We start from the raw sequence: 13,912 nt of genomic DNA, 5'->3' as shown, positions 1-13,912 counted from the left end.
AACTGGACACAGTATTCCAGATGAGGTCTGACTAAGGAAGAGTAGAGGGGGATAATTACCCCACATTATCTAGACTCTATGTTTCTCTTAATGTCTCCCAGAATTGTGTTTGAACATGAGTCAACAATGTGATGCAGCAGTCAAAAAGGCAGCCTATGATCTATGACTATACCTAAGTCTGTTTAAGCTTTTCTAGATCTTTTTGAATACTCTCTCCCTTTTTTCTAGTGGTAGCTATCCCTCCTAGCTTTGTGTCATCGTCACATTTGATCATTTCCCCCTCAATTCCCTCCTCCAGATCATTTATAAAAACGTCGAACAACACTGGGCCTAGGATAGAGCCTTGTGGTACCCCACTTGCCACATTCTTCCACTTGGCTGTGCAGCCATTTATGACCACTCTTTGAGTACAATCACTCAGCCAGTTATAAATCCACCTAACAGTTGCCTTGTCAATCCTATATTTGGTCATTTTTTCAATAAGTATGGTATGAGATACTTGATCAAATGCTTTACTAAAATCCAGCGCATTTTCCTGATGAACCCAGTCGGTGATTTTGTCATAGAAGGAAATTAGATTAGTCTGGCATGACTTGTTTGTTACAAACCCATGCTGGCTCTGGTTAATTACTCCAATCTCATCCAAGTACTTGCATATATGCTGTTTAATAATTTGTTCAAAGATCTTTCCCGGTATAGAAGTCAGGCTCACAGGCCTGTAGTTTCCTGCATCCACCTTTCCTTTTTTGAAGATAGGGACAACATTTGCCCTTTTCCAATCTTCTGGGACTTTTCCTGTCCTCCAGGAATTTTCAAAGATTATGGCGAGTGGTTCAGCAATTACCTCTGCTGCTTCCTTTAGTATTCTAGGATGTAATTCATCTGGACCTTGAGACTTGAATTCATTTAAGTTAGCTAAGTGTTCCCTCACCATCTCTCTGCTTACAGATAGCCTGCATTCTTCTTTTCCCCTAATAGCACAGGGAAGATCAGTTGATGTTCAGTCTACTTTCTGAGAGAAAACCGATACAAAATAGGTATTTAAAAGTTTGGCCTTCTCAAAATCATTCTTAACCAATTCACCATTTTCATCTTGTAAGCATCCAATAGCATCTTTGACATTTCTTTTGACATACCCACAAAATCTATTTTAATTGCTTTTAGCCTCTGTTTCAAGCCTCAATTTATTTTTAGCGTTTCTGACACTTGCCTTACAGTTTCTGCAGACTACATTATATTCTTCTTTAGATATTACCCCCTTTTTCCATTTGATAAACATATTTTTCTTCGTTTTTAACATGTGTGCAAGTTCTGTGTTCATCCATCCTGGTCTCTATAAATGCTTCCCATTCTTCCTTCTTTTAGGGATTGTTAATGATTGTGCTTTGAGAATCTCATTTCACAATATTTCCCAACCTTCTTGGACATTTCTGTCCTTAAGAACATCCAACCATTGGATTCATCCTATACTCTTTTTGACTTCATTAAAAACTACAAATTTCACACAAACGAAGTCGTGTGTAACAAGCTAGTAAGGAATATTTTTAATAAAAACCACACTAGAATTCTGCATTATCTTCAGAGCGCTATCCCTCAAATTTTGTCTAGATAGATAAATAAGAGATAGATGGATATTAGATAGATATAAGATAGATTAGATAGATAGGGTACTGGTGTATCTTGTCTCCACTGGATGTATTTTTGGAAACATGGGTTGGCTGCTGTCAGTTATAGGGAACTCCCAGGCCACGCAGGTTGGCCGCTGTTACTGACAGGGAGCTCCCAGGGCATGCCCCTCACCTGCCACATGCTCCTGATATGGGCCTGGCAGCTCAAACATGCCATCGGTGAACTCCCTGTGGCTCCCCCCTCCCAGCTGTCTTTTCATGAACAGCTCCCATCAGCTCCCTTACAGCCGCAATCCCTGCTTTCACCCAGCATCATTGCCGCTCACACCATCTTCTGCCCGGCGGCTCATTGACAGGCGCAAACACTGCTCTAACACGGGATCTCGCTGCTCCCAAAAGTGTTCTTTCCCCACCTGCTCTCTGACAAGTGCAATCCCTGCTGTAACCCTGCATCTTGCCGCTCACACCTCCTTTTCCCCCCAGGATCACTCAGACCAAAGGATCCACAGATGCAGCTGAAGGGGGCGTGGCCTGGGAGTTCCATGTAACTGTCAGTGGTCAACCCATGTCTCCACCCATACATCCGGTGGAGACAACATACACCAGTACCGATAGATAGATGTGAGCTAGATAGGTAGATAGATAAGAGGTAGGTAGATATGTATGAGATAGATAGATAGATATGAGATAGATATTTTGATGATTCTGTGACTGTTAGTATTGTTATAAGTCTCCTACATAGAGCCCCTCACACAGGTATTTCCTGACTATTACTGCCCCAGAGGCAAACACAGGAATGTCAGGGCAATTTCCTGAGGTGGGGTGGACACGCCAAAACAAATTCAGGAGGGCTGCGAAGGTGATCATTGATATAACATATTTGCGTTCTCTTTACATTATAATTTTCTATTGCTATTATTACAATATATTACCATATTCCACTATTTCATTATTATTTAGGGGTATAACGACGGCAGTCACCCCCTCTGCACCCCAGAGGAGAAGTGGCTCGCTCTGATTCCAGGGCAGGCAACACTTTGTACTGCATCCATGTCCTGAGGACGCGGAACCCGTAGAAAACAAAGGTGGTGAGAGAGCCATTGGCTTCCTGCACCTCTGGTAACATGGCATGGGACTTGGCGCGTTCACTTCTGCGCAGGTTGGGTGGAGTGATCACATCTCAGAAGAAGGTCCTGCTTATCGTGGGAATGGAGTAGGTGACTATTTTTTTTCTTATTGTACTTGGCACAAAGTCGGCTAATGCTATATGGGGGCACAAAGAGGGCACTCTTTTTTATAGGACAAAATTTGGGGGTAATATTACTGTGTGGGGCACCAAGGGAGGCATTCTTACTGTCTAGGGCATTATGGATGGAGTGTGTGTAGAGGTGAGGATGTGCTGGAAAAGCAAGGAGCCAAAAATGTCTGTGTGTTACATTCTGCAGAGACAAGTTGTGGCTTTAAGAAGTTGTCAAGGCGGTCTGGGCCAGATAGAGAAGAAAAATGAAAGTAAATGACTTCAGTCAGAGAACATCTTACCTGTGATAACTGTACTATATTTACTTGCAAGGCTTTAATGCTTTATATCTACCTATATAAAGAATCTAGCGATGCCACCTGGTGAGGGGGACAGCGCAGGTCCACATGCCCTGGGGCCCACAGAATTCTAGTTACTCCCCTGTTGTTACTACCGTACGATATTATATTATTGTATATTGTTATCACTTTATAGTATTATTACATTCTATTAGTGTACTGTATTATTATATTATTACATTATTTTAGATTATTCCCATACTTCCTTTTTTTGTATTTCTTGCTTTTCCCAGTCAGCAGATTTGGTGCAGCAGATTCTTACACAATGGAGCCTGTTATCTGGTCAGCCACATCAGCAGTTATTTTCTGTGATAGAACATGAGTCCTACAGTTTTTACATTAGAGAGCATTCCCTAATTAATGTACTTAATCACAGCTAGTGCAAGTCATGTTTGCGGCCTGGGAAGGGTCAGTAGGTAGTTTGGTGTAGTTTCAGCATTGAGTTATAAGGTCATTGAATTCAATAGATTCTCCACATAAAAGGCTTGTCACGGCGGCACTTACCAGACTCCTTTCCCATAGGGATAACATGCAGCCAAGGCCAGAGTAGTACTGCAGGCCACCGTCAACACACCTAGGATGGGGAATGCCAATAACAGAATGGTGGAGGTAGTAGTTGTCACGGGTGACGCCACCGTTCCTACACACCAGTATGACCCTTGGTGGAAAATAATCACAGACAAACACTCTTTTAGTATCTCAGGTCTGCAGGAATGGTTAGGGCCGGTATAAACTTTACTTTAGTAAACTTGCAAAACAACAATTAAAAGGTAAATTAAGTACAGTCTTTACAGTGCAGGCAAGACAAGAGGTTGGAGGTCAGCGAGAAAACTCAGGATGACCTACAGTCTACGTTATCTGCCAGGAACCGCTCCTGGAAGGGAACACTCTATTGGTGGAAAGGGGTAGGGGTTACTTCACAGACACTCCGGCAGCAATTATTGACTTTCAACCAGCCCTGGAAACTACCAATTAAGGAGCGTACTTCTACGTGGTGATCCTGGCTCTGGACAGCCGCATAGAAAACCTGTAGAATTACTTAGTACCTCTGCAATGGCCTTGTCAGGAAAAATGATTACCTACAAATGCTCTCTTTCTTATTTGGTGCTCACTCCACTCACATCCAGAATACAGTTGCTACTGCATATCTCTCCTCCGCTTCTATCTTCACCACAAGAAAGCTGAAGGTGCTTCCATGTTGCTCTGTGTGAGGTGACACTCTTGCTACCATGTTTTCCCGAAAATAGGTTCTACCCCAATAGTAAGACCTATCGGTTATTGGAGGAGGCTTGAAATATAAGGCCTCCCCAAAAAATAGAACCTATCTCGGGTGCCCCACAAAAAAAAAAAATAATACTCATATGGCCCGCGGCGATAGTCAGGCGGCGGCACTGCATCCTCCTCCGTCTCACAGATGCCTTCTGCTGGCGACGGGGCCTTGAATACCCTGCCTCCAGCAAAGCGAGTGCTGTGATTGGCTAATCGAGCGTTGGCAGCCAATCACAGCCGGCGGTCGATGAGCAAATCCCAGCCATTCAGTGAACCAGGACCAGGTAAGTACAACCTACCCCCCTCTTACCCGAAAATAAGACACTGTGCCCTTTCTGGGGCAAAAAAATATATGACTGTGTCTTATTTTCAGGGAAACACGGTAATTCAGAAGATGGAACTCCTTTTCTGCTCTCAGTCACTACTATTTATACCCTCACTCACACCACATGACATGACAGACTGATACATTTACATGCAGACTATGATTTTAGTTAACCTCTCAAGCGCCGCAGCTGTGCAACACACACTGAAAATTACAAGACAGGTTTGTACAGTGCATCTACATGGGACAAACATGTATGACATTTATGGAGGGGACCGAGATGATGTAATGGGGCACTACAGATTACACTCAGAATTCTGCATATTTTCTCTAAGAGCTCAGCTAAGCTATTAGAGGGGCTCTAACAACAAACTTGCTGACTGTTTCTAATACCAACCAGCAGAATTGTGATTGCTGCATCCTGCTGATCACTGGGGTCCTGCAGTATGAGTAATCGTGTCTTATCTTATGTGTTCATAGCGGTGTGACAGAGCTTGTAAAAAAAAAAGTGGAAAATACTGTAAAATATGCGGTTTTGCACTATTTGACAGTTCAAAGAAGACATCTGGATGTTATTCCACCGGTATGAGGCCGGATTGCATCATTCACACCGTCTATTATATACAGTGATTAACACGGCAGATTACACAGTTGGACGCCACTCATGTCATGTGATCATGTTCTCTGCCAATGCTCAGCGCTCTGTAACTGTACAAGTTCATCCAGGGGGTGGATTGCCTATAGGAATGGAAACACCTGACTCTTGGCAGCCTTTTCCTTAAGCCGACTTAATGTGTATGTGAAAGCCGAGTACTGATTGGTTGCTGTAAATATTCAACCAATCAGCATTCAGCGCAACTTCATGGAGCTCTGGGACACTCTGAGTAAGAGCAGTGGCGAGAGACCCAGAAAAAGCCATCCACTTTAACTAGTTTTGCTCAGTGTTCTGGTTCTCATAGAAAAGACTTAACGAAAAGTTCTGCAACTTTCTATTATACTTTGGGGGAACTTTATAAATACTGTTGTGCCAGAATCCTGGTGTCAAAAAGTCCCAAATTTGGCACAAGTGGATTTCTGTGATGAAATTGACTTTTTCATGGTGTGCGCGCCTTCCACAAACTTTATAGTAAAAATTTATGAGCAGGGTGCGGCCTCCCCGGCTCGGAACATTTACTATAATTTACGTCAGAAAGCACGGCTTATACAAGACAAGTGTAGGAAATGCCTACTCTGATACCCCTCCGCCTTGTGTTTCAATTCTTCACCATTTCAAAATCTCGGCTGTACCCGTGAATAAGGGGATTCTTATTTACAAACACAGGCTGTGGTAGCCTTGCCTGATACATTCACAGACCTCCAGGCTGATGCTGGGGCCCTGATGAGTCACAATGACAGTTGGCAGGAGAGCAACCAGAGTGAGGGGAGAGGAGGGGTGTGCGGCTTCCTTACATAAGCAGCAGCAGGTAACAGAGGGCTGCACACTACACTTCAGCCATGTCTTGCAAGAAAGTGATAGTTGTCTTTGGAGCCACAGGTGAGCTGACTGCGCTGCAAAGAGTGGAAAGTTGGGAACTTTGGAGTAACTTCCCAGTAGTTTGCAGGTGGTGGTAGTAGAACAGTTGTTCCTGTCTGCATTGCAGTGTGGCGCTTTCTGTACTATAACCCCCATCGGCCTTATTGTTCAGTCCTGCATGCAATTGGGATAAATGACTCAGATTTGTGCTGACTGTGGGGATGTGAATGATGTAAAAGGGTCCTGACTATCCAGTAGTCTGTGGGGGGCGATGGAGCTCCTGCCTGCATTCCTGTACTATAACCCCCATTGTATATTGCTGGATAGAATTTGGAATCCCGATGCATATTTTCATGCAGTTTTGCTTTCCCTCCTAATGACCATGTTTTCCCCCTGGGTGTATGAGCTGTCCAGATTCGGGGAAAGCTGGGTGAATGTGCAAAGATGTGTTTTGAACTCTTAAATTATCCACATGTTGTGACTCTTTTTGCTAACTTTACAAGTGGGGCTCTGCTGATTGCAGCATCTGTGCATCTCTGCTCAATGAGTCCAGGTGCCGGCTGCTATCAGCGGAGCTCCACCCGAGGCTTGGAAGTGAGAAATGCTGCAGTGTAATGGCATCCTAAGTCCTCATGTCCACGGGCGGATTGGATTTCACACGTGGGAGCCCACTGCGGAATCTGACGCTGCCTGCGGCTGAAGACACTGCTTACCTGTCCAGGTCTTCTATTTTCTTCACTGTGGAAGTGCCGGCCGCCGCACATGTGCCGTGCAGGGTTTTGTTTGACTCCTGCTTTCCTACAGAATCTTTAATGGATGCCGTCCATGCTTGAACCGCACTGAAATGGAGCATGCTAAGATTTGTTTTCCGGTCCAAAAGGTCTGCAAAGCAAACCTGCATGCCTTACTTCAGCTGCAGACAGCCATGTTTCTCTACAGGCAGCTTGAACTGTGGATCGTCTGCATGGGTGCTGCGTGCGGATTCCGCAATTCAAGTTTACCTGTGAAATTGGGCCTTAGGCCTCATTCAAACGAGCGTTCTGATGCAGAGTAGGTGCGTCAAAAAATCGCATCTGAAAGACCCCATGATTTACTTTGGGTTCATTCAGATGAGCGTTTTTTTGTTTCACCCCCTGCCCCAGTGATGTTCTCAAGGCTGCTATTAATTCACGTAACTTAATGCTCAGGTCTGAGCATTAAAACTGCATTCGTGTGAAAGAGCCCCAAGTAACGGCAGTGATGCTTCTGGTAAAACTGACGGCTAAGGGCTCTTTTAGCTGATTCTAGTTTGAAGGAGTGATTGACGGCGCGCACCGTCGCCGCCTGTTTGTACGGCGCGCACCGTCGCCGCCTGTTTGTACGGCGCGCACCGTCGCCGCCTGTTTGTACGGCGCGCACGGCCGCCGCCTGTTTGTACGGCGCGCACGGCCGCCGCCTCGGGCCGCCTGTTTGTACGGCGCGCACGGCCGCCGCCTCGGGCCGCCTGTTTGTACGGCGCGCACGGCCGCCGCCTCGGGCCGCCTGTTTGTACGGCGCGCACGGCCGCCGCCTCGGGCCGCCTGTTTGTACGGCGCGCACGGCCGCCGCCTCGGGCCGCCTGTTTGTACGGCGCGCACGGCCGCCGCCTCGGGCCGCCTGTTTGTACGGCGCGCACGGTCGCCGCCTCAGGCCGCCTGTTTGTACGGCGCGCACCGTCGCCGCCTCGGGCCGCCTGTTTGTACGGCGCGCACCGTCGCCGCCTCGGGCCGCCTGTTTGTACGGCGCGCACCGTCGCTGCCTTATTCAGACGAGAATCGTTCAGTCTCGCATTCGCCGCATAAGTGAGATGGCCTGACCAATCGCTGTTTAAACCAACCGATAAGTGAAGGAGCCAATGATGGTGTTTATGCTACATAAGATTAACGAGTTGATTGTTGTTCAGTCGTTGTCTTGCGTTTCGACCGAATGAATATCATTCCCTTCCATTTGTTTGAATGATACTCGTTCCATCTAATTAAAGGCACCTCCTAACCTGCAGACGGACCCTCCGGGGAATGCGGTCTTGTATTTGGGCTCCACATTGGAGGCGAGAGACCATAAGTGGCACTTCTACATCCACCAATGATCATGTGGTGCGTGTAGGGCGGCGCACTCGAGTCGTGCAGCCTGAAAACCATTGTTCTCAGCGCTAGCGCATCGCCCTGTGTGACCGGGGACACTTGGAGTACCTGCGCTCCGGATGTGACAGGGAGCCATGTGATGTATTCTCACCCGCTATCAGCGCTTTCACCCCATGAAGATCATGCGGCACTTAAAAATCAGGTTCTAATGTGCGCCCTCATAGACTTGTATGGGAGCGTGCGTGCAATCTCTGGGTGACAGCGCTGGATCACGGGAGCGGGTTAGGATAAAAAAAAGTCCTATAACAGCGCCGTTACTTATGGACCATCTACATGTAACGACGATCTTTCAAAATTTAGTCCAAACACATGAATCTGAGCGATAAGTTACATGTAAACACCAAAAAAATCGTTCGCTTGTCAACTTTCAGTCAGTGAAAACTATTGCTGGCTCGTCGTTCCGTGTAAACGCTCCCCTCTCAGCGCTACACATGAAGGAGAAGCCCGCAATCCAAAGAAGTCTTTCAGTATAAACACTCTCCACGGGTGCGAACGACCTTAGCGGTGATGTTGGTGCTCATTCAGTCGTATAAATGACTGCTGGCTCAGTGTAAAAGGGCCATTAGTTTATGGTGCTGTGGAAACATGATGGGTTCCCTTTAAGATGGTGTCTGATAAGTATCAGACAGGGGGCTGCACTGCATGGAAGGGACTGCAATACACAAAGGAGACCCCCAGAATGTAACAGGCAAACATGGAAAATGTTTGAGTGGTTCTTTAAACTCTTAGCGAGCTGCACGGACTTGTATCTCTGGCAGGGTGATGACTGCGGGACCCTTAAAGACAAATAAGTGATAATTTTGATTTAGCTTTTCTCTTGTAGAAAAACAGGTCATCTGCCAGTCTAAGAGGGCTCAAACCAATATGAATGTGCCCCCTTTAATCAGGACCCACATGGCACTGATGGGGGGACTCGAAGCCCCTGGGTCTACCTGATGCAACACTCGTGCTGGTAAACTTGCGCACATCATAGTGACTAACACTGAAGCACCCATACAGGACCTGCTGCCCCTTGGGCTGACTACACGGCTGGCACCGGCCTGCCCGCAGGATGGCTACACACTTACACCCTACGCTGTCTGCTATGCATATGTGTCGCTGGGAACAGCAAGGATTCGCTTGGCTCCATCATTCATCTGGCCCCTGTCCTGTTTGAACACTCGGGGCAACTTGCATCTATTATAAGAGGAAATGGTTTTCTTGAGGCGACAAGTGAGGGTTGTGGAACAGCTGATGAATGTAATCTGGCTTTCCGGCTTTCCCAGACCCCTGAACGGCCAATCGGCCTAATTCTGCAGTGATGCTCATGATCTCTGCTCTTAAGTCTTGGTTTTATGTCCCCTCCATAGGCGCTCAGGGTGGCTCTGTTGCTGATGCCCTCCTGGCAGATGGCACCTTTGCGGTCCGGGCAGTGACTCGCGACACCAGTAAACCTGCAGCTGTGAAGCTTCGGGAGGCCGGAGCGGAGGTCGTGGCCGCGGATCTGGATGATGAGAAAAGCCTGGAGGCCGCGCTGTGCGGAGCTTATGGAGCGTTCGTGGTCACCAACTTCTGGGAGCACCTCAGCAAGGAGAAGGAGGTCGCTCAGGTAAGGTGGGCGCTCTCAGGTAATGACCCCCATTGTCTGAAGCTGCTGCATCTGTAATTGCTTGTATGATGGAGTCCTGTATCTTGGCTCATCCTGAGCCTCCTGGTTCATTAATAGAATGGCAGGGCTGCAGTAAAGACCGACAGTATGGACCCTTTTAAATGGACCAGTAAGCGTTCAGATTCCTGCGATCGCATGAGGATGTGACAGATAATCATTCAGTCTGCCAGTGACTGAACAACGAACGCTAATTTGTTCGCTTATCATTCAGTTTAGGCAGGCGTAAAAAGACCGACAATCTGTAAACAGGTTGACGCTCATCTATGAAGACTGCCTGTTCACTGTGAATGGTGGTGGCTGGGCAGACTGATCTTCGGCCCGCTCTGCCTCGACAGCACAGGAGCAATGATGGCTCTTGGGTGCTTTAGTGCCCGACAGTTGCCCTCCATGGTAAGACGGTGAGCAGTGGGTGATATCCTCCTATACAACAATGCAGACATGTTCGGTGTATTATCCATGAACCAGGAGGTTCAGGATGAGCATGGCAATAGATCCCAGTTAGACACTATGTATTATAGATCTGTTGTGCGTTCCTCCAGGGTAAACGGGTTGCAGACGTGTCCAAGCGGCTCGGCCTGCAGATCGTGGTCTTCAGTGGTGTCGAGAACGTGAAGAAGCTAACGGGAGGAAAGCTGGATGTGCTGCACTGTGATGGCAAAGGGGAGGTGGAGGAATACTTCCGAGAGATCGGGGTCCCCATGACCAGCGTCCGTCTTCCCTCTTACTTTGAGAACCTGCTGACCTTCTTTAGGCCCCAGAAGAACAAGGACGGTGATGGCTACAGCTTGGGTACGAGAACAGTCCTGCTGCTGGGATTTAGCTAGATCAGTTTAGAGGAAAGCTGGGTGATGGTGTATAATACTGAATGGAACTGTCATTCAGGAGCCTGGGAAAGCTGGGTGAGGATTGTTGTAAGGGTATGTTCACATGTAGCAGAAATGCTGTGGCTCCTCCAGTGTCAAAATCCACAATATTTCTGTATCAGTCAAAAGCCGCAGCATTGGTGCAGATTGACTGGGGGTTTCAGCTGCAGATTTGCAGGTGACTTTAGCCTGCAGTGCTGCTCTTCTCACCATACAGAGCACCCGCATCCCGTAGCATGATCGGTGGGTGCCAATGGGCTAGAATATTACCTCCTGAAGGCTGCCAGGCCTGCCACGCAAAGCAAAAAATGTTACACACTGCAATACACCAGTATTGCAGTATATATTACAAGTGACCAAATGTTCAGAAGTTCATGTGTGTTCAAAGATACCCTTACTTATCCAACAAACAAAAGCACATCTAGTAGCACCGTGTACATAGAAGTCCAAACTATTAAAATATCACTATTTCACACAGTAAAGGGTGTTTAAAAAAAATAAATACTAGTTTCCAAAAAAATTCAATAAAAATATATGCACCTTACAATGCCAACAATAAAAACTACATCTCACGCTGCCCAAAAAAAACCCCAATGGTGGGTATGAATTTTTTTTTTAATTTTTTTTTTTTATGGGCCTTAGAATAGGATGATGGAAAGCAAGCTTTGGTTAAGAAATTTTATTTACTCTTTAAAAATAGAAAAACTTAAACTATCTAAACTTGGTATCGCTGTAATTGTACTGACCCATATAACAAACATCATGTCACTTTACTGCACTGTGAATGCTGCGAAAACTAAACCACCACAAAAAATACAATAGCCTTTTTTTCCTCCCCGCCTAAATTTTTTTTTTGTGTGGGTTTTTTTTTGTTTTTTTTTAAATGGTATGATTGAAAAATGCAGCTTGCCCCACAGAAAACAAGCCCTCATATAGCTACATAAATGAAGAAGGGTAAAGGAATTATGGCTCTTGGAAGGCATGGGCAAAAAGCGCTAAATCTGTGGTGCTATAGTGGAGCCGGGGGCATCGTGCCCGTCCGCTCAGCCTCCTGCAGTCCATGACTCTCGCTCTCTTTCCAGCCATCCCGATGGGTGACGTTCTTCTGGATGGGATGTCCGTCACAGATGTGGGCGCTGTGGTTGTCAGCATTCTGAAGTCCCCGTCGCAGTACATAGGCAAGGACATCGGCCTGAGCACAGACAAGCTGACAGTGACGCAGTACGCCACCATAATGTCCAAAGTCACCGGCAAGGACATCCAAGATGCCAAGGTGAGATCTGCTCCAATGGGATGATCACCATGAGTGGTGGTGTACATGTAGGCTGCACCCCATGCGACTGATCCCTTAAAGGTTCATATCCTCTATACATAGGATGGAGGGTGTCTGACCCGTGGGAACCCCTGATTCTGAGCATTGGGGTTCAGCACATCCCGCTGTGGTGGCCACCTACCCCCTTCACTTCAGTGGGACTTCTGGAATTAGCCAAATTCAATGTTCAGCTATCCCTGGGGTCCCGTGAAATGAATGGATCCGGTGGGAGATCACTGCTACCTTCACTGGCTCCAGACCGCTGTTCTGTGGGTACAGGAGAACTTGTGTTCGTTAGACGCCCCTTTAAGACTATATAGAGATCTATTTAGAGGGTCATCACACAACTTGGGCCGGCTTCACACGGATATTTGTGTGCGCAATATGCAGAGAAAATGACCCATTGATGTCAGTGCGTTGGTTCATATTTCCGTATTCTGGCGCACATCTGGTTCTATGGGGACCCTTTGGTGTGCAAATACGCAGCAGTTTTATGCTCTAGTTACAACCAGAGCTGCCTTCTCACTTCAGCCGGCTTCCTATTGGCTCTTAGAATATGTCAGGAAGTCGGCCTCTTCCCTACTGGTAATGGCTGATAAAAGGGAGCAATAGACTGTACTTGGCTTTGCAGTAGCTTGCGGCTGCAGTGTCTGAGTAGAGGATAATCTCTCGCCGTTTCCCGCAGATCACGCCTGAAGCGTACGAGCAGCTCGGCTTCCCCTGCGCCAGAGAACTCGCCAACATGTTCCGCTTCTACCACATGAAGCCCGAGCGCGATGTGGAGCTCACACTACAGCTCAACCCCAAGGCCAAGAAGTTTGAGGTGTGGATGGAGGAGAACAAGGAGGCGTTTAAGGACTTGTGAAGGAACTCATGGTGCTTCCCCTGTGAGGCGATACTGTGAAATTTGGGGCTGATTTGGCAAAACTAGTGCCTATGGGGAAGAACACACTGTATCCATAGCAACCAATTGGCTGCAGTGCTTTTCTGAGCTGTAACCTGATTGGCTTCTATAGACTGCCTCCCCCTACTCTAGTTCTGCTGAAGCTGCGGCGTGTTCCCTGGACTGGAGGGCTCACCGGTGTGTGGGGGCTGCGGACTCGCATAGTTACTGTCTAACCCCCCCATGTAATAAGCGGATTATGTGCCAATACAGGATATGCTGTTTCTTATTACACCTCTGGCCCAATGACAATCGATGGCCTTTTAGTACCACATATAACGCAGGTGATAAACCCACATGTAATCCGCTGCCCCATCCGCCCGTGTGGCCCCAACACTGGAGGGTCCCGTGTAGTCGTGACCCCGTTAGCGGCGACGGCCCGGACACTTTGGTTTTCTATGTTTTGTCTAATAAAGTCTCCTGATTTCTCGCATGGCGTCTTTCACTGATGGTAACTGTGAAGAGGGCCGCAGGTCGCCTGCGCAGAATGTGGTTGCTATGGGCAACCAATCAGATTCTTGTTCTCCATTTGCTTTAGAAAACGAGAGCGGGGGCCTGACTGGTTGCTAGGGGCAACAATTCCGCTCTGCCACAAGGCTCATAACAGCCAATTGGAGCAGCTGTCTGTGTACATGATGTATCGGGGCAGCAGACTG

The 13,912-nt window shown here is 47.3% G+C and overlaps 1 protein-coding gene across 1 annotated transcript; it reads left to right on the top strand.

The window, feature by feature from the left end:
- The first annotated feature begins 6,291 nt into the window (after positions 1-6,291).
- Positions 6,292-13,686, top strand: LOC136577058 (nmrA-like family domain-containing protein 1). The gene is made up of 5 exons (XM_066576761.1): positions 6,292-6,352; positions 9,840-10,078; positions 10,678-10,927; positions 12,084-12,274; positions 12,999-13,686. Exons 1-5 carry the CDS (start codon positions 6,313-6,315, stop codon positions 13,176-13,178), a joined length of 900 nt encoding a protein of 299 aa, XP_066432858.1. The 5' UTR covers positions 6,292-6,312; the 3' UTR covers positions 13,179-13,686.
- The last annotated feature ends 226 nt before the right edge of the window (positions 13,687-13,912 follow it).

Source organism: Eleutherodactylus coqui, chromosome 8 (assembly GCF_035609145.1).
Source record: "Eleutherodactylus coqui strain aEleCoq1 chromosome 8, aEleCoq1.hap1, whole genome shotgun sequence".
In the NCBI taxonomy this organism is placed as follows: Eukaryota; Metazoa; Chordata; class Amphibia; order Anura; family Eleutherodactylidae; genus Eleutherodactylus; species Eleutherodactylus coqui.
Note: the sequence above shows the minus strand (reverse complement) of the source record. Positions and strands in the feature narration are given on the sequence as shown.

What these genes read in the sequence shown, in the direction of transcription:
- LOC136577058 (XM_066576761.1), top strand. Translation starts at nt 6,313, where the DNA reads ATGTCTTGCAAGAAAGTGATAGTTGTCTTTGGAGCCACAG. An exon ending in CGGTGATGGCTACAGCTTGG is followed by an intron (nt 10,928 to 12,083) that starts GTACGAGAACAG and finishes CTCTCTTTCCAG; the next exon opens with CCATCCCGATGGGTGACGTT. An exon ending in AGGACATCCAAGATGCCAAG is followed by an intron (nt 12,275 to 12,998) that starts GTGAGATCTGCT and finishes CGTTTCCCGCAG; the next exon opens with ATCACGCCTGAAGCGTACGA.